General features: G+C 43.2%; 1 protein-coding gene across 5 annotated transcripts in view; it reads left to right on the plus strand.

The window, feature by feature from the left end:
• The window catches only part of CFI (complement factor I), a 64,251-nt gene extending 43,067 nt beyond the window's left edge, over positions 1-21,184 (plus strand). For 3 of the 5 annotated variants that reach the window (XM_075543928.1, XM_075543930.1, XM_075543926.1), the window contains 6 exons: positions 2,604-2,639; positions 8,156-8,259; positions 8,510-8,613; positions 13,985-14,262; positions 18,902-19,006; positions 20,796-21,183. In XM_075543928.1, coding sequence (XP_075400043.1) covers positions 2,604-2,639; positions 8,156-8,259; positions 8,510-8,613; positions 13,985-14,262; positions 18,902-19,006; positions 20,796-21,013 — 845 coding nt within the window. In that variant the 3' untranslated portion in view covers positions 21,014-21,183. Of the gene's footprint in view, positions 1-2,603; positions 2,640-8,155; positions 8,260-8,509; positions 8,614-13,984; positions 14,263-18,901; positions 19,007-20,795 lie in introns of all 5 variants that reach the window. The other 2 variants (XM_075543929.1, XM_075543931.1) reach the window with 1 other exon arrangement.
• The last annotated feature ends 211 nt before the right edge of the window (positions 21,185-21,395 follow it).

A 21,395-nucleotide genomic window follows, 5' to 3' on the forward strand; every position in this document is an offset into this window, starting at 1 on the left:
TCCCATCCGTGGGTCTGACTGCCGTGCAAAAGACTCCATGGTGCTCGCTTTTCACCATCTAGCCTCTGCTTTCCGGTAATGACCGCAGCCCCACAGTCACACTGCAGGGCTGTGTGGAAGAACTGGGGGGTAGAATGGCATCTCAGAGTATGCTCGTGCTTAATTTGTCCAGGGAGCGCCTGAATGTTTCTGCACCAGCCTCCGTTCCTGCCAGCAATTCCTGCGGGCTCCCGACAACCTATCAGCGATTGCCGTTATCCTGCTCCCCAGTTTTGCTTGTCTCCGAGTGAAATGCAACAAACACGGCATTGCTTTTCAGTCATGTTTCTCTAGGGGTCAGTGGCTTTGATGTTGCTGGGTTTTTTTTCTCGTGCATGCCAGTTTTTGATTTACAAGTTTCCACTTTCTTTTTTGCCTCTACCCCTTTGCCACTTTACACCTTGACCCCGCCTCTAGTGGAGTGGCAGTCTCCTTTCATGGCGATTGGCAAGAGTTCCTCGTATAGTTTTAGGCATTGTGGTTAAGGTACTGCAAAGCCTTTTTCTATTTTGCCACATAGTCAGTCACTTCACCCATGTAACCTTTCCTGAATAGAAAACTTTGACCTGGACGTCACCAAAGACTTGCTTTGCTTAGGGTTTGTGTCTTTGACTCTGCTCTGCTCCTCTGACATGCAGTCCACCCTGGCTCTCCTGGATTTGTTCAATCTTCCTTGCCGGGCATTTCATGTGAGTGCTTCAGTCTTCTCTTTGATTCTTGAAGGTGCTTTTCTGACTGCTTCTGAGCAGAATCGCTTGGCCCCCAGAAAACAAACTAGGTATATGGCATACAAAATGCATGAATGCCTCTCTCCAAGGGCACATGGGAAGTTCACGGGCAAAACACAGGATTGCTGGAGCAGCAAATGGCATTACCCTTTCACAGCCACACCTTCATCCAAGGTCGAACAGCATGTGGGTGGGCATCAGCCTTCGGATTCCCCAAACAGAACAAAGCAAAAGCCCACTGCCATCAAATCTATTGGGACTCCCAGGAGCCCATAGGGTAGAGAAGAATTGCTCCGTAGGGGTACTGAGACTACAGACCTTTATGGAAGCAAGCGGCCTCATCCTTCCTCCACGTATGGGCAATAACCACTGACCTTCCAGCTCACAGCTGCAGGCTTATGAAATCATGATTGTGTCCACTGAAATGTTAGAAGACAACACAATGAAGATGGAACTATCACGTAAAATAGCCTCGAGGGAAAGTTTAGGGTAGCAAAGAATCTCCCCCACTCCCCTTTGACTTCTGTATCACAGATGCATAATTCTGCCCATACCTAATACTGAAACAAACGAAATATCCTTTTTCTCTAAGGTGCCTTATGATGTTTCAAGGAGAAGAGACTTTTTAACGTCAGTTCAAAATTCGCTTGGTCAGGGTTGGTGACTGCTCCTTATCTTATGTAAAAACCAAACAAAAAAAAACCCAACATAGTTTCTGTAGTTCTCATTTGAACTCACAAATATCCCATGTGTTGGAGATGGGCTTCAAACTGGCTGAAAGCATTTCAGTCACAGCTGATGGAAGCAAAGGACAGCATAGTGTTGCCCAGCAATCAAACCTCGTGTGTGGTGGATTCTGCCTAGAGCAGGCAGCAGGCAGCAAGGCCACACTCAGAGCTGGCGGCTGATGCCGCTCATTCGAAGGTGGTTGGCAGCCATGTCTCAGTGGGTCACTTCCACCCACTTCTACCCATACTCAGGGATGTCAAGTAGATTCTGATACATTGTGTCCCTGTGGGGCAGAGTAGAATTGACTATTAACCTTTAAGGAAGCAGATTTCCAAATTTCTCTCGCATGGAGTGGCTGGTGGGTTCAAACTATCAATCTGCAGTTGGCAGCCCAGCCCGTAATCAGCCCAGTAACCCCAGAACTCCAGTCAAAATTCAACTCACATGAGATGGGTCCTCCCTGCCAAGCTCCTCTGCCTTTGTTCCCACCCAACAGGACAGATCCCTTTCAAACAAGCATGAAGCCCCACTCTGGCGGCAGAACAGAACTGAGCTCTTTCGAGTTTTAAAGGCTGTGACCTTTTAGAAGGAGATCTTTCTTCCAAGGATCCTTTGGGTAGGTACAAACTGCCAACATTTCTCTTAGCAGTGGAATGCTTAGCGGTGTGACACCAAGGGATGCCAAGACCTTATGGATGCAGACTTCCCTTCTCTGGACCCGTACATTTTGCTGTAGTGGTCATGCGTTGCATTGCAAACAACATGGTCAGGCACATAATGTGGCAGTTCGATTCTATTCTCTAGGGTCATGATGAGTCAGAATCAACTCGATGGCAGTGAGCTTGGTTTTTGGTTTAATTGCAGAAAACGGAAGCACTGTAACCATCTCTGCTCCCTTACACCAGCAGACTTCCGGTTTGTGCCAGCACCAGTTTCCAAATGTTTCATCTTGGGTCTTCTCAATAGCTTACTAGGATAAAGAAAATGAAAACATTCTTTGGCATCTTATACACTCTTTTTAAAGAAAGAACAAAGTATTATCAAAGCTTAAATTATTTTAATGGTTTAATTCTCCTTTGAACATTGGGCGTTTTTGCTTTATTACAGAAGAAACAGAAATCTTGACAGCTGACATGGATGCAGGTAAGTTACATTAGATGGCTTTACTACTAGTGGTTTACTGGGTTTAAGTTTGTTGTATGAGCATTTTGTGTGTATGTGCATACATCTATATATTTGATTTAGGCAATAATTTACTTCTCTATCAATTATATTGAAAGAGGTAAGACTCTTCTTCTTTTCCTATCACTTTTAAGAAAAACAAGCATAAATGCTTCTTGAGAACTATCTTTGAAATAAATGAGTTATTTCATATGGGTGGTTTTGATGGGAAAGCAAAAACACTCTGTCGACAACTACATAAAGGTCTTCTGTTTATTATGGGCTTTGTCAAGTCAGGCTTGTCAGAAACAACCAGATTTCAAATACGACCTGTGGTATGGATTTTGAAACAGAGAACTAACACTGGCCAACATACATTTGCTTGTGTGCATCATACCAAACGATGGATGACCTTGAGAAGAATGGGAATTCAGATCACGCCATGTGCTCGTGTGGAGCCTGTACATGGGCCAAGAGGCAGTTGTGCACCCAGGACACGGACGACTGTTTGGTTTAAAAGAAGGCAAGGTGAGGGTCAAGGGTGCATCCTCTCACCATACTTACTCAGTCTGTGTGCCGCACGAATCACCGGAGAAGCTGGCGTACAGGGACAAAGAATGCAGCAGCGGGGTTGACAAACTTTGCTTGCGGGAAGTGAAAAGAACTTGTGGCACCTGATGACGAAGATCGAGAACTGCAGCCTGCAGTGTGAACTCCAACTCAAGGTAAGGAAGACCACAATCCTCCCAACTGGACCAATATCATCATGAAAGATGTAGAAAAGATTGACGTTGGCAAAGATTTTGTCTTGCTTGGATCCACAGTCAATTCCCATGTAAGCAGCAGTCAAGAGACCAAAAGACAAATTGCATCAGGTAAATCTCCGGAAAAGACTTCTTTGGAATGTTGAAGAGCAAGGATATTACTTTGGCCTGACCTGACCCAAGCCGTGGTATGCCTCATATGTATAAGAAACCCATGACTGATGAACCTACAGAGACAACAAGGAGAATGAGGGTTTTGGGGGAGGCATTACCGTGGGAATGGGTGATAAAGGGGAGCTTATCTCAAGGAGTCCAAGAAGGAAGAAAATGTTTTAAAACTGATTGTAGTAGCAATTTTATAATACTGCTTAATATGATTGAACTATGGAAAGCCATGAAATCTTTAAAAGCTCCCAATAAAGTGGTTTGGGAGAAGACTTAAAAAGAAGAAGAAGAAAATTGGATATTGAATAAAGAAGACTGAAGAAAAATTGATGTGTTTGAATTGCGAAGAAAAATATTGAAAATACCATGAACTGCTAAAAGGACAAACCCATCTGTGTTGGAAGAAGTAAGACCAGAGTGCTCCTGAGAGGCAAGGATGGCAAGACTTCATGTTACATACTTTGGACAGGTTGCTAGGAGAGACCAGCCCTTGGAGAAGGACATAATGTTTGGTAAAGTAGAGGGGCACCTAAAGAGGGGAAGGCCCTCAATGAAATGGATGGATACAACGGCAGCAACAATGGGCCCAAGCATATGAGCAATTGTGAAGAGGGCACTGGATCTGGCAGGGTTTTGTTCTGTTGTGCAAAGTCACCATGGATCAGAACCAACTAGATGGCCCCTAATAACAACAACACACAGTTTTGTGCCTCAAATGTTAGACTGTTTTTAAAATATTTTATTGGGGGCTGTTAAGCTCTTATCACAAGCCACACATATATCCATGTGTCAAGCACATTTATACATTTGCTGCCCTCATAATTTTTAAAACATTTTCTTTCTACTGGAACCCTTGGTATCAACTCCTCATTTTTTTTACCTCCCTCCCTCATTAACCCTTAATAATTTATAAATTATTAATTCATGTCTTACACTGACCATTGTCTCCCTTCACCCACTTTTCTGTTGTCTGTCTTCCTGGGAGGAGTTATATGTAGATCATTGTGATCAGTTCCTCCTTTCTTCCCTCCACTTTCCTCCTACCCTCTTGGTATCGCTGTTCTTATTATTGGTCCTGGGGGGGTTATCTGTCCTGGATTCCCTGTGTTTCCAGCTCCTAGCTGCACCTGTGTACATGCTCTGGTCTAGACAAATTTATAATGTAGACTTGAGGTCATAATAGTTGGGGGGAGGAAGTATTAAAGAACTAGGGGAGAGTTGTATGTTTCATCAGTGAGATACTTACTGCACCCTGACAGGCTTGTCTCTTCCTTGTGACCCTTCTATGAGGGGATGCCAAATGTCTACAGATGGGCTTTGGGTCTCCATTGTGCATTCCCCCTCATTCACATTGATATGATTTTTTGTTCTTTGATGCCTGATACATGATCCAATCAACACCTCATGATCACGCAGGCTGGTGGGCTTCTTCCATGTGGACTTTATTGCTTATCAGCTAGATGGCTCCGTGTTTGTCTTCAAACCTTTAAGACCCCAGACACTATATCTTCTTCTTCTTTTTTTTGACACTCTATCTTCTGATAGCTGGGCACCATCAACTTTCTTCACATTTCCTAAGTACCTGCTCTGTCTTCAGCGATCGTGTCAGGTATGTGAGCATCATGGAATGCCAGTGTTCGTACATTGAGGGAGTACTTGAGTGGAGGTCCAATGTCCATCTGCTACCTTAATACTAAACCTATAAATATATGCACATAGAGCTATTTTCCCATCCTTATATATAAATGTATTTACATATGTACATGCCTTCATTTAGACCTCTAAATATGCCCTTTGCCTCCTAGCTCTTTCCTCTATTTCCTTTTAATTTCCTCTTGTCCCACTATCATGCCCAGCCTTCATTTGGGTTTCAGTAATTCCTCTTGGTTACATTACCCTTGATCACACCCTACTAGGCCTCTTACACCCTCATCACCACTGATTTGGATCACTTGTTGTTCCCTTGTCCCTGGGTTTGTTAACACTACCTTTCCCTCACCTCCCCCTATCCCATGTCCCCCCGGAACTAGTGGTTACGTTGTTTTCTCCTCCAGATTGTTCATCCAGCCTATCTTATTTAGACACACCTGCGGAGATAGTAACATGCACAAAAACAAGACAGAACACAACCAAGCAACAATACACAAAAATCCACAACAACAAAACAATGACAACAAAACAAAACACAACACAACAAGAAAGAAAATCTCGTAGCTAGTTCAAGGACTGTTTATTGGCCTTTAGAGTGTTTTCCAGTCCAGTCTTTTAGGGCACCAAGCCCTGACCCCAAAGTCCACCTTCAGCATTCCCTAGGGACCTCACTGCTCCATTCCTTTGCTATTCTGTTGTACCCCCTTAGTGATTTGCCTCAGTGTGGCGGGATCAGATCAGGTGCAATTCCCACACTATGTCTCCAGTGTTGTCCCCTGTAGGGCTCTGGGTCAGTGAGGGACTTCGTGTCTCATAGTGGGGCTGGCCATGTGGTTCTCTCTGTGGACTGGCTGCTCTGAGCGGGAATATTGTCCTCAAGGTCTGGTGGGCCAGGATGTGCTCCACTCTCTTCCTCACTCTTCATCAGCACCTGTGTGCTCTGATCAGATATGTCCCTCTCCCATCGCTGCAGATTCAGTGCTGCCCTCTGAAATAAATTCTTCTGGGGGAGGGGCAGGTGCACATAGTTGGGATTGGGGCCGGCCCCTTAGACCTCTCCACTGGTTCCTACTCCACGCTGGCATATTGCATTCACATCTTGGAGCACTGGGCTGAAGTCTGGTCTCTCTTTCCCTGTGGAGATATAAACAATACCCTCCCCTTGGGTGGGTTAGTAGCCTGTGCCCCCGCTCCCCATTTCTTTTTTATTATTTTTTCCCCTTTCCTCACCTCCTTTTTAGTTCGCTACTATATGTATCCCTGTATTTGGTCTTGTCCCTGCCATGCTGCCTGGTCTCCACCTAGGAATGCTTGTACACAGTAACTTTGTCCCTGTGCCCCTTTTGCATTTTTTAAAGCTTACCTCGGTGGACTCATGCCATTTTAACAGTTTGATTGACATATGATTCACACGCCATACAATTCAGTGGCTTGAAAGAGTTGTACAGTCATGACCACAATAAGTTTTAGAACATTTTCTTCATCCTTATACCCATTATTATTAGCTCTCTGTTATCCCCCCAACCTCCCTTGCCATAACTTTAAGGAATTATTAATCTAGTTCCTGTCTCTATAGATTTACCTATCCTGGATTTCATATAAAGAAAATCATACCACCCCTCAAGAACAGAAAATCATATCACCTCTCAAGAAATAGTGATACCAAAAGGGTAGGGGTAGGTGGGGGGGAGAGAAGGGGAAACTGATCACAATGAGCTACACATAACTCCCACCCCCTGAGGGTGATGAACAACAGAAACAATGGGGGAAGAGAGATAGCGATCAATGTAAGATACGAAAATAATAATAATTTATCAAGGGGTCCCAAGGGGTAAAGGGAGGAGGGAGAGAAAAAAGAGGAGCTGTTACCAAGGGTTCAAAGAGAAAGTAAATGTTTAGAAAATAATGCTGGGCAACATATATACAAATATGCTCAAAACAACTGATGTATAGATTGTTATCAGAGCTGTAAGAGTCCCTAATAAAATGTTCTTAAAAAGGAAAAGAAACTCATACAAAAAACAAACCCCCAAATCATCAACAACAAAACAAAACACAGAAAACCCCCAATTGAAGAGAGAGCAGAAGATTAAAGAAATGAGAAAAAACTAAAAGTGGGTCAAAAGGGAAAATAAATGATAATATATTAAATTTTAAAATAACTATATCTGCATTAATCCACTTTCCAATGCACCCTGTCTGAGGGCAAGACCAGTCACTTCCCTGGTCAATGATCTGAGGGAATTCACTAGAAATTTAATCCAAGTGGGAGCCCTGTTGGCATAGTGGTTACATGTTGGGCTGCTAACCAAAATGTGTGAGACCACCAGCCACTCCGTGGGAGATAGATGGGGCATTCTATTCCTGTACAGAGTGACAGTCTCGGAAAGCACAGGGGCAGCTCTGCCCTGTCCTACAGGGTCACTCTGAGTTGCAATCAATTCCACCATGGCAGTAAATTTGACCTTTTTTTTTAATCCAAATTAAGACTCTGCAAATGGATTTTGGGCTTTTACTCACATTCATACCCCTCTGAAAACTAGGTGCTCAGAACTTAATCTCTAAAAAATTCCCTCCTCTGATCTTGGATTTTATTGTTTACAATCTTTGGATCACATGGACTGGTGTGCTTCTTCCCTGTGGACTCAACTGGTACTTCATTTAGATGGCTACATGTTTTTTAAGACAAGCTGTTAAGACCCCAGATATTATTTCTTCACTGTGTTTTATTATAACCTCCATATCTTAACTGACAACTTCATGAAAACAAGAATTGAGCAGAACCATATAGATCATACCCATTTTGTGTTAGCTATGACTCTGCTCTGTGTTTGCAGTGTGGATCATCAAGTATTGTCTGTACACAAGGTAATGAGTTCAAAATAAATAATAATGACTCCATCTCTTCCTTTCTTGAAGAAAGAAAACAGATAAAGTCATTTTTACCTAAGCTCTCCTGTGGAGTTAGAGAAAACACACATATTCGGAGGAAACGAGTTGTGGGAGGATCAACAGCACACTTGGTAAACCTGGATGAGAAGCCACAATGTTTACTTCCCAGGCAGAGCTCAAGTTGCAGGGGGGTGTGGGGCGGGCAGGCAGAGCTCAAGTTGTGGGGGTGGGGGGTGGGGTGATAGGGGAGCTGCGTGGCTGGGGGAATGTGGGGAATGATGTCATTAGAAGACACTGGGATCTAAGAATGGGAACATTTTAAAGGTACCTCTGCAATGCAGTCTGATAGAATGGTAACGACCATATGCATTTCTTTTGCAGGGAGACTTCCCATGGCAGATGGCCATTAAGGAAGATGATAAAATAAACTGTGGAGGAATTTATATTGGTGGCTGTTGGATACTGACTGCTGCCCATTGTGTCAGGTAAACGATGTCTTCAGTTGACTTTGAATGTCCTGAAACAATGGAAAATAGGTAATACAGATTGTGGCACATCTGAGAAAAGTCATTGAGAAGATGCACTTTATTAACTGCTCTCAGTTATTTATGACCAAGCCGTCAGCGGCCTATTACCAGAACCTGGTGGGTGGGTCCTCATTGATCAGACTGATTGATCCCAGGTAGTAAGGTCATTAAACCTTTGATAGCTGCCAAGTTACTTCACTTGGCTAAGGTGCATGGTGGGAAAGTCGATAGCGACAAACCTCCCTTTTGTAGAGCTGGGACCAAACGGTTTGGAAAAGTTTATGACTGAAGAATTTGTAAGGAGATTATACTAACCCAGCATTGTCTCTAGCCTTAATCTCAAGAAAGTTGTTGTTTAAAGAGCTGCATGCATTCAAACACTCCAAATATAAAACTCATTTTTCCCCATCTATATATTTCTTTTTTTTTTACATTTTATTAGGGGCTCATACAACTCTTAATCAAAATCCATACATATACATACATCAGTTGTATAAAGCACATCCGTACATTCTTTGCCCTAATCATTTTCAAAGCATTTGCTCTCCACTTAAGCCCTTTGCATCAGGTCCTCTTTTTTTTCCCTCCGTCCCCGCTCCCCGCCACCACGAGCCCTTGATAATTTATAGATTATTTTGTCATATCTTGCCCTATCTGGAGTCTCCCTTCTCCCCTTTCTCTGCCGTCCATCTCCCAGGGAGGAGGTCACATGTGGATCATTGTAATCGGTTCCCCCTTTCCAACCCCCTCACCCTCCACTCTCCCAACATCGCCCCTCACACCCCTGGTCCTGAAGGTATCGTCCACCCTGGATTCCCTGTGCCTCCAGATCCCATATGCACCAGTGTACAACCTCTGCCCTATCTAGTTCTGCAAGGTAGAATTAGGATCATGGTAGTTGAGGGGAGGAAGCATCCAGGATCTGGGGGAAAGCTGTGTTCTTCATCGGTACTACATCGCACCCTGACTGATCCATCTCCTCTCCTAAACCCCTCTGTGAGGGGATCTCCAGTGGCCGACAGATGGGCCTTGGGTCTCCACTCTGCACTTCCCCCTTCATTCACTATGGCATATATATATATATATATATATATATATATATATATATATATATATACATACATACATATATATACACATATTCTTTTTTTTTTGCATGATGCCTTATACCTGGTCCCTTTGGCACCTCGTGATCGCACAGGCTGGTGTGCTTGTTCCATGTGGGCTTTGTTGCTTCTGAGCTAGATGGCCGCTTGTGTACCTTCAAGCTTTGAAGACCCCAGATGCTACATCTTTTGATAGTCAGGCACCATCACCTTTCTTCAACACATCTGCTTATGCACCCATTTGTCTTCAGCGATTGTATTGGGAAGTTGAGCATCATGAAATGCCAGTTTAATAGAACAAAGTATTCTTGCATTGAGGGAGTACTTGAGTGGAGACCCAATGTCCATCTGCTACCTTAATACTAAACCTATACATATATGCACATAGATCTATTTCCACATCCTCATATATAAATATATTTACATATATACATGCCTTTATTTAGACCTCTATATATGCCCTTTGCCTCCTAGCTCTTTCGTCTATTTCCTTTGACTTTCCTCTTGTCTCACTATCATGTTCAGCCCTCATTTGGGTTTCAATAATTCCTCTCCGTTATATTACCCTTGATCAAGCCCTACCAGGCCTCCAACACCCTCTTCACCACTGATTTGGATCACTTGTTGTTCCCTTGTCCATGGGTTTGTTAACACCACTTCCTTTCCCCCAACCTCCTCCTCTCCCCTGTCCCCCCAGAACTGTCGGTCCCATTGTTTTTCCTCCAGATAGTTTATCCAGCCTATCTTATTTAGACAGACCTGTGGAGATAATAACATGCACAAAAACAAGACAGAGCAAAACCAAGCAACAAAAGAAAACAAAACAACAACAAGCCAATGACAAGAAACAAAACACAACAAGGAAAAAAGCCTGTAGTTAGTTCAAGGACTGTTGGTTGGCCTTTAGGAGTGTTTTCCAGTTGAGTCTGATGGGGCACCGAGCCCTGGCCCCAAAGTCTATTTTGGGGGGCAAATACCTTTTTTCAACAACAGAAAAGATGACTATATACATGGGCTTTTCCAGCTAGAACACACAGAAATCAATTGGACCACATCTGTGGGAGGAGATGGTGGAGCAGCTCAAACTAGCCTAGGGGCTGACTGTGGAACAGACCATGTATTGTTCCTGTGTAAGTACAAGTTCAAGTTGAAGAAAATGGAAACAAAATATCGAAGGATGCATAAAGTATCAAAAGATGCTGTGTATGGAAAGAATACACAGAAACACTGTAACAAAAAAGAACTCCTTGCTATTCAGCCACTTTAAGATGGAGCATATGAGCAAGAACCAATGGTACTACAGGAAGAAGTTCAAGCTGCACTGAAAACATTAGCCAAAAACTAGGCTCCAGGAACTGATGGTATACCGATTGAAACATCTCACCAAGTTGATGAGGCCCTGGGAGCCCTCACTCACTGATGCCAAGAAATTTGGGAAGCAGCTACCTGGCCAACTGACTGGAAGAGATCTATATTTGTGCCCATTCCAAAGAAAGGTGACCCAACAGAACGTTCCACTTATAAAATGCTATTATTGATATCACATGAGAGTAAAATTTTGCTGAAGATCATCTAACAACATTTGCAGCAGTACATTGACAGGGAGCTGCCAGAATGAGGCCACATTCAGAAGAGGATGTGGAACGAGGATGTCCTTGCGGATGTCAGACGGATCGTGACTAAAAGCAGAGGATTCCAGAACGATGTTCACTTTTGTTTTATTGATTATGCCAAGACATCCAACTGTGTGGATAATAACACACTATGGATAGCTTTGAGTACAATGTAAATTCTAGAAAAATTCACTGTGCTCCTGTAGAGCTTGTACGCGGATCAAGAAACGCAAATAGAAGGAGGGAAGACTGCCAGGTTTGTAATCAGGAAAGCTGTGCATCTTTATAATCAGGTTTATAACCAGGAAAGGGCTGTATATGCTCACCATACTTATTCCATCTGCATGCTGAGCACATAATCAGCAAATACTGCTGACCAAAGAATCAGAGAAGCTGGATTATATAAAGAAGAATGCAGCATCAGGATTGGATGAAGGTTTTACTAATAACCTTACATATGCAGATAACAAAACCTTGCTGGCTGAACATGAGGCAGGTTTGAAGCACTGGCTGATGAAAATCAGGCACTGCAGCTTTGGGGGTGGATTGTAACTCCGTGTCAAGAAGACCCAAATTCTCACACCTGGACCAAGAAGTACCATCACTCATGATAAAGGGGAAAAAGCTTGAAGTTGTCAAGAATTTCATTTTGCGTGGCTCCACAACCAGTGCTCACGGAAGCAGAGATAAAACGATGCATTGCATTGGGTAAATCTGCCACACAAGACCTCTTTATTAATTTATTTTAAATCATTTTCTTCAAAACATTTTATTAGGGGCTCATACAACTCCTATCACAATCCATACATACATCAATTGTATAAAGCACATTTGTACATTCTTTACCCTCATCATTCTCAAAACATTTGTTCTCCACATGAGCCCCTGGCATCAGCTCATTTCCCCCCTCCCCCTCCCTCATGAACCCTTGATAATTTATAAATTATTATTTTGTCATATCTTATACTGTCCGACGTCTCCCTTCACCCACTTTTCTGTTGTTGTCCCCAGGGAGACGGTTATATGTAGATCCTTGTAATTGGTTCCCCCTTTCCACCCTCCCTTCACCCTCCCGTTATCACCACTCTCACCACTGGTCCTGAAGGGATCATCCATCCTGGATTCCCTGTGTTTCCAGTTCCTATCTGTACCAGTGTACATTCTCTGGTTTAGCCAGGTTTGTAAGGGAGAATTGGGATCATGAGGGGGGGGGGGGTGTGAGGAAACGTTTAGGAACACAAGACCTCTTTAAAGTGTCAAAAACAAGGATGTTATTTTGCGAACGAAAGTGCACTTGACCATGGAATTTTCAGTCCCTTCATGTGCTTGTGAAAGTTGGACTATGAATAAGGAAGACCAAGGAAAAAATCAATGAGTTTGAACTACTGGGTCAGTAAGAATATTGAAAGGACACGGCTGCCAAAAGAATAAACAAATTTGTCTTGGAAGAAGTACAACTGGAATGCTCCTTAGAGGCAAGGGTGGCGAGACTGTCTCATGTACTTAGGACATGTTATCAGGAAAGACCAGTGCTTGGAGGTGGACCTCATGCTGGGCAAAGTGGAGAGGCAGCGGAAAAGAGGAAGGCTCTTGCCAAGATGACAAGATGGATTGACACAGTGGCTGCATTGACGGGCTCAAACATAGCAATTGTGCAGGTGGTGCAGGACCAAGCAGTGTTGTGTTCTGCTGTATTTGGGAGGTTGAGTGGGAACTGACTCAACAGCACAAAACAACAGCAACAGTGAGGCTGACAGCCCCCATGTGCAGAGTAGGAAACAGCTTTGAATTCTATGGAGCAGACCTACACGGCTCCATCAGCTTCTCATCACTCGGTGTCACACCAACAGCAACCATCAGCTAACAACATGCTTCCAAAGAACAAAAGGAAGAACTCTTAAGCACGTGCACACACACAAAAGTGACACTTCATTGAAATGACTGCTCTTCACTGAGAAAATGATGGTAGACTCACAATTTGGCAGAAACCATGTGTTGAAAATTGGTATGAGAACAGAGACATAAGATTAGACAATATTAAATTAATTCGCCATTTCAATGAGATGTGCAATGCCATTCAGTTCCAAGTGAACTGCTAGCCATTGGTCCTACACAGAGGAACATGACCCCGTCCATAACTTCTTCAAGTCTAGTAAGGAAAAGGGAATACAAATAAAGAAATACAATGCAATGTGGGGATGAAGTCAGTCTTTAAGAATCAGGAGATTTATACAAAGACCATACTATAGGATAGCCAGAGTAGTAATGAAAGGGTGTGTGGCGTAATGTCCAGTTTTGATTCTGGGAAGAGGCTGTTTGCTCTCTGCATAAGCGCATTCCATGGGCACTCATTGCATATAGGCAGCAAACTCATTCCTCTCCTGGGTTTGATACTGAACAACTAGATGGCTTATTCCTCTATGTATCTAATCACTAAACATCATCCTGCCCTAAGTAACTTTAACCTCCCTATTTCATGACAACTAGAAAAAATAAAGGAAAATGGAAAAGTTTGCTTAAAGGGGAAGATGTAAAAATAAAGTGTCCAAAATCCATGTTTACATTATTTTTCTTCAATATAATTTATTTCCATTTTCCTTTTCATTCTAGAGCCAGTAAAGTTCACCGTTACCAAATATGGGCAACATTAATCAACTGGCTAAGACCTAACAATGAGATCGTGCCTTGGTATGCAAAAAGAATTATTATCCATGAAAACTACAGTGGCGCCACCTTCGAAAATGATATAGCTTTGATTGAAATGAAACCACTTCCCAACAAGAAAGAATGTGTGTTGGCCGGTTCCATCCCTGCCTGTGTTCCCTGGTCTCCATACTTATTCAATGCCAATGATAAATGCATTGTGTCTGGTTGGGGTAGAGACAAAGGTATGTGGTTTATAATTTTTCTCGATGTTCTTTTAAAGTATGGTGCAACTGTACACACTGAAACATTCGCTCACACAACAATTTCTACATTTACAGTGCAATGACAGTGACTTAGGGTCTCTGGGTTGCACAATCATGATCTGTTTCCAAGATTTTCCACCATCTTAACATAATCTCAATGTCTCCCCAAACACACAATCCCTCTCCCCTCCTCCTTCCAACCTCCAACTCAACCAAAGCCAAACCCTCTGCCTTCCGGCAATGCTGACTCATGGTGACGCTACAGGACAGTGTAGAACTGCCCGGAGGAGAGTTCCCATGGCTGTCAATCTTCACAGACGCAGACTGTCAGTTTACGCCCAAAGAGCAGCGGGTGCGTTCACACACCAAACTTACCACTCGTAGCCGAGCACTTTAACCATGGCACTACCGTGCTCCTCCCCACTTCTGCTGACCATTAACAGTCTCTGATTGTGACGTGTCTGCTTATTTCATATGAGATCATACAGCATTTGTTCTTTTGTGATGGACTTATTTCCCTTGGAAACTTCCTCCATGTCAATGTCATGCATGGAGACATTTCTTTAGGGCCCAGTGATAGTCCTCTGGATCTAGATCACGTTTGGTGCATCCATTCTTCTTTGGGTGGACATTTTGGTTGTTTATGTTGGCTATTGTGTAAAGCGCTGCAATGACTAGAGGTGTACACGTGTCTACTTAGATTCCTGCTTTCACTTCTGTGGGTCTACACCGGGTAGGAAAATAATTCTTTTCAGAAAAATGAATACTAGCTCAAGGAGGTGGGATTCAGTATGTCCCAAATGTCTGTTATTGTTGTTATAGGTGTTGTCAGGTCACTTTCAACTCATATCCACCCTATGCAGAACAGAACGAAGCACCACTTGGTCTAAGTTACGCCAAACGCTGTACCACTCTCTTATCCCTGCTCTCAGCCACCAGTCCGCCCTTTAGCATTCCCCACGTGCCAATGTCGAAGCAGTTCCAGAGGCAGCGGATGATCAAGAGCCAACGGTACAGAAGGAAGAAGTGCAAGCTGCACTGAAGTCATTCGCCCCAAACAAGGCTCCATTCAACTGAATGCCAATTGAAGTGTTTCAGCTCACTTATGAGGCACGGGAAGTACTCAACTCGTCTCTGCCAAGAAATCTGGAAGACAGTTACCTGGCCTACCAACTGGAAGAGATCCATATTTGTGCCCGTTCCACAGAATAGAGACCACCCCACCGAATGTGGAGATTATTAAGCCCTCTCTTTAATATCAGGAACCCTGGTGGCAGAACGGGTTGCACCTTGGGCTGTTAATTGCAAAGTAAGCAGCTCGGAGGAAGAAAGAGGAAGCTTTGTCCTTCATTAAAGAAGCCACAGAGGCAGTTTTACTCTGTTTGACAGGGTCACTGGGGTCAGAACTGACCGTGGCAGTGAGTTTGAGAGTTTATCATTAATGCCAAATGCAAGTAAAGTCTTGTTGAAGACCATTTTAAAAGGTGACAGCAGCCCAGCAATAGGGAGCTGCCAGAGATTCAAGCTGGATTCAGAAGAGGATGCGGTATCAGTACTGATGTCAGGTGGATCTTGTCTGAAAGCAGAGAATATGGGAAAGATGTTTACCTGTGTTTACTTGACTGTGTCGATCATAACAAACTACGATTGCCTTGAGAAGAATGGAATTCAGAACACTTCACTGTGTTCATGCAGAACCTGCACATGGATCAAGACGCAGTTGTGCAAACAGAACAAGGGCGTACTGCATGGCTTACAATCAGGAAAGGTGTGTGTCAGGGTTGTATCCTCTCACCATATTGATTCAATCTGTGTGCTGAGCAGATGATTAGAGAAGCTGGACTATATGAAGAACGTGGCATTAGGATTGACGGAAGGCTTGTCAACAACTTGCAACAACCTTCCTTGCTGAAAGGCAAGAGGACTTGAAGCACCTCCTGATGAAGATCAAATACTGCAGCCTACAGCATGTCAACAGAACTTTTCACAAAATCTCCACAGCTGGACAGTAGACAGCTTCACGATGAATGAAAAAGAAGACTGAAGTTCTGAAGGATTTCATCCTACTTGGATTAATAAACAACACTCACAGAAACAGCTGCCAGGAAAGCACCTCAGAACTGGAGCAGTCGGTGACATTACAATCAGTAGAGAAAAGATTGAAGTTGTCAAGGATTTCATCTTGCTTAGAACCACAGTCAATGCTCATGGAAGCTGCAGTCAAGAGCCAAACAACACATTGCATTAGATAAATCTGCTCCACAATATCTTTTTTTTAAGTACTTTTATTGAGGGCTCTTATAGCTCTTATTGCAATCCATACATTCACCCATTGTATCAAGCACATTTATACATATGTTTCCATCAGCATTTTCAAAGCATTTTCTACTCGAGCCCTTGATATTAGCTCATTTTTCCTTCTCTCCCCACCTTTCCTTCCTCATGAACCCTTGATAAATTATAAATTATTTTCATAGCTTACATCGTCTGATGTCTCCCTTCACCCACTTTTCAGTTGTCTGTGCCCCTGGGAGGGGGTTATATGTCCATCCTTGTGATTGATTTCCCCTTTCTCCCACTACCTTCTCCTTACCCTTCTGGTATCTCTATTCTTATTATTGGTCCTGAGGGGTTTATCTTTCCTGGATTCCCTGTGTTTCAGACTCTTATCTGTAGCAGTGTACATGTTCTGGTCTAGTCAGATTTTTAAGGTAGAATTTATGTCATGTTAGTGGGGGGAAGGAAGCATTAAAGAACTGGAGGAAAGTTGCATGTTTCATTGGTGCTATACTGAACCCTGGCTGGTTCATCTCTTCCTTGTGACTCTTCTGTAAGGGGATGTCCAATTGTCTACAGATGGGCTTTGAGTCTCCACTTCGCGCCCCCTGCCCCATTCACATTGGTATGATTTTGTTCTGGGTCTTAGATGTCTGATCCCTGATTCCACTGACACCTCATAATCACACAGGCTGGTGTGCTTCTTCCACGTGGGCTCTGTTGCTTCTCAGCTAGATGGCCAGCACAGGATCCTTTTAAAGTATTGAAAAGCACAGTTACTTCAAAGACAAGGATGCGTCTGATCCAAGCCATGGTATTTTCAATCACCTCCTATGCCTGTGAGAGCTGGACACGGAATAAGGAAGACTGAAAAAGAATGGATGCCTTTGAGTGATGGGGCTGGGAAAGAATGGCACCGTTGAAAGCACCATGGTCTGCCAGAGGAACCAACACATCTGTCTTGTGGATGTACCACTAGAACGATCCTTACAAGGGGGATTGTCATCTCAAATACTTTGCACATGTTACCAGGAAGGACTAGTCCCTGAAAATGGCCACAGGGTCCGTTAAAAAGGCAGACCCTCGGCGAGATAGATTGACACATTGGCTACAACAATGTGCTCAAATGTAACAATCGTGAGATGGCGCAGGACTGGACAGTGTGTGGTTCTGTTGGATAGATAGATAGATAGATAGATAGATAGATAGATAGATAGATAGATAGATAGATGTATATAGTTTTCATTAGAGTTTGTTATGTAAAAAAGCCATTTCACTCTAACAAGTGATTTTAAGAAAACAAAGGATGTTTTTATGAGAGGGAATCCAGAGAGGAACTGATTCTCATCTCTGTCTTAGCTAGTGTTTCGATAACAGAAATAGCACAGACAGTTGGCTTTAATGTAGAGAAATTTATTCTCTTACAGTTTAAAAGGATACAAGTCTGAAATCAAGGCCATGATCAAGAAGAAGGCTTTCTATGTCAACTCTGGGGAAAGGCCTTGTTCCTTGATCCCTTCGTGATCTTCATGTGGGGTGGCACCTATGTCCCCCGTCTTTGTTCTCTTAATCTGCTCCTTTTCTGTCTCATGAGATTGACTCAGACTCTTAGTGACCCAATAGGAGAAAGGACAGTTCCCCTGGATTCCCGAGATTGTGTGGGTCAGAGATGCCTCTGTCGCCCTGGATTCGGTTGGGGTTAGACTCTTACAGAAGCAGGTGGCCCCTTCTTTTCTCTTGGTGTAGCTGGGACTTAACCATAAGCACATTTTGGGGGGACACATTTCAATCCATAACCCTATCCAAGTCCTCTATTGGACCTAGCATTCAACAGGAAGGGAGTTTATTTTATTCATCACAGATTACACAGCTCTTTATTAAAGGTAGATAAATATTGTACAGTAACAATACAGTAACGATATCTGTAACAATATTTTAAAAAAATCAACTCAAACTCACTGATATCAAACTCAATTGTTGTCATGATTTTACATTGGGCTGATAACTGCAAGTCGACAGTAAATCTATGGGAGGAAGATACAACTTTCTAAACCTGTAAAGAGTTCCAGTCTCAGAAACCCACAGGGGCAGTTCTTCTCTGTCCTATAGGGTCGCCATGACCTAAGACTACAGGGGCAAATAATTCCCCTTGATTGCCCATAACACTTTAGAAAGACAGCTATAGAAAATGGGTACAGAGTGCCATGTGATTATGTGCTAATAAATTGTCCTTAACATTTGGTTTATGTCAATGTGCATTCTTAGTACTTTCACAAATTATGAGAGTGTTTCAATTTCTCACTGACTTCTAAATATCAATTTGTTTCCTTACTTTGTTTAGGTAATAAAAAAATCTTCACACTGAAGTGGGGTGAAGTTAACTTGATAGGCAACTGCTCGAAATTTTACCCAGGTCGCTACTATGAAAAACAAATGACGTGTGCAGGTCAGTACAGCACGGTTTGTCTGCGAGCTAGCTAACCACTAGCAAATGTCCCCCTCCTCCCCCCTGCCTCAGAGCCTTCTGTTTATTGCATCATCGAACTCTCCAGGCCCGTTTCTCCTGCACTTGCTCCCTCAGTCTAATACCCGCTAGTCCGAAACCTTCCTCCCGCTGCTTGGTAGCCATGCAGGAAGACCAGGAAGGGCACAGATTTTGGAACCAGACTTCCTGGGTGTGTTTATACACCCATTTTCAGAACTACTGGGCATATGACCTTCGCAAGTTTCCTTTCCCACAAGATTGGAGATTTCAATAAGCAAAGGCTCTGAGATTCAGACCAAATTATGTAATTTGCCCTATTTTATTGACAGAAAGTGGTTCAAAATAAAAATTTTTACATTAAAAAAAATGATCTCGTCTCAAATGCTTCCAGGTAGAAGAAAGTTCATCTCCTTGGAAATCCCACTGGCTCTGTAATGATTCCTAAAGTTTCTTTTATATAATAGGAATGCTAATGCTGAGGAGACCTGGTGGCATAGTGGTTACTCACTGGGCTGCTAACCACAAGGTCAGCAGTTTGAAACCACCAGCTCTCTTAGAGAGAGAAAAACGAGAACTCTATGAAGAGTTAAGCCACAGAAACCCATAAGAGCAGTTCTGCCCTGTCCTACAGGGTTGCTCTGAGTTGGCATTGACCTGATGGCAGTTGAGTTTTGCTTTTTTAGAATGTCTTGGTAGTGTAGTGGTTATTGTTGGGCTAGGATCTGCATGGTCATCAGTTCAAGACCACCAGAAACTCCCAGAAGAAAGATTGGACTTTCTACTCCATAAATAGTTACATTCTCAGAAAGCCACAAGGGGTCACTATGAGTCTTTGACTCCATGGCAGTGAGTGAATGACACTAGCAGACCTATAGCACTTCCTACTTTGGGTGGTGACACGATGGAAGGGTATCAAACAGCGGGAGTGGTGCAGGTAGGACGCTCACCTGACAGTTCTAAGTAGTGTGTCTCTGAAGACGTCCTGTCACTACTTGCAGTTGGAGATTTTTTAATGAAGTAAGAGCTTTGGAAAGCCATAGGATTACGAAGAACGTCAACAGGCCCCTCCTTCAACCCTCAGGATCTGGAGAGGGAGATCAGATTACAGTAGATCATGACACAGAATCTTCGGGAGGCACTGTCACAATCCTTGGGTCTGAATGCCAAGCCCTACCTTGTATTAGCCATGTGACCTTGGGCAAGTTAGTTGACCTCTCTGTGCCTTATGAACAACTAATACATATTTAGTACTAAAAAATCCACTGCAACCCTATAGGACAGGGTAGGACTGCCCATGAGTCCCTGAGATTGTAACTGTTTATGGGAGTGGAAGGCCCTGTCTTTCTCCTTTGGAGCAGCTCATGGTTTATGAACTGCTAACCTTCCAGGTCACAGCCCAATGCATAACCACTATGCCACCAGGCTCTTGAAGTACTCAATGGGAATTAGGTGTTCTTAAGATTTTCCCACACAGTTTGTGTGCTGCTTTCAAATTGTTGTTGCATCACAGTAACCATTGCACAGCAGAGGGCTGGGGAGAGCACTTGCTAAACTTGGGGAGTAATTAAAAGACTGGTCAAGTATCCCCCCCCCCCCTAAGATGTATCTCTCCAACTCTGGCTCCAGCTGGGCCCAGCTGACAGAGCACACGCTACTTCCCTGTCAAGAAAGCTAGTTGCTCTACAATGGCCTGGCATTCTTGTTAAATGGAAGAAAGTATGTGATTTTCTCTTTCTCTTTTCTTTCTCAGGTACAAGTGACGGCTCCATTGATGCCTGTAAGGGGGATTCTGGAGGCCCCTTAATCTGTATGGATGTTAACAATGTGACCTATGTTTGGGGAGTTGTCAGTTGGGGTGAAAACTGTGGGAAGCCAGAGTTCCCAGGAGTTTACACTAAAGTGGCCCATTATTTTGATTGGATTAGCAATCATGTGGGAAGGTCTCTTATTTCTCAGCACAATGTATAACACTGTGTTCTCCCTCTTCTGTCGGCCCTTCCTTGGTCAGTTCTGTTTTAAGCAAAATGAAAACAATGTATGATTAATATTTCTCTAGAAAACAATTTAGTCAGCTTTATAGGATATTTTTAAGGTTTCTACAAAGGAATCTTGTATAATCCTCAAATAAACATTGTATCCAAGCATACATCTTACGAGAAAGTTTGGATGACTATTCTTTGAAGAAGAGTAAGGTACTGTCTATATTACAGCTTTCATTATTGGGTGTTGGTGAGTTGACCCCAATGGGTGATGACCTCATAAGAACAACTATAGAGCCGAGGGATGCTGGAGTCAGGTAAGGCTGGGTTCCAATCTGCCACCTGTTTGATCTAGGGTAGGCTCTTCATGC

This window comes from Tenrec ecaudatus, chromosome 3, assembly GCF_050624435.1.
Source record: "Tenrec ecaudatus isolate mTenEca1 chromosome 3, mTenEca1.hap1, whole genome shotgun sequence".
Taxonomy (NCBI): Eukaryota; Metazoa; Chordata; class Mammalia; order Afrosoricida; family Tenrecidae; genus Tenrec; species Tenrec ecaudatus.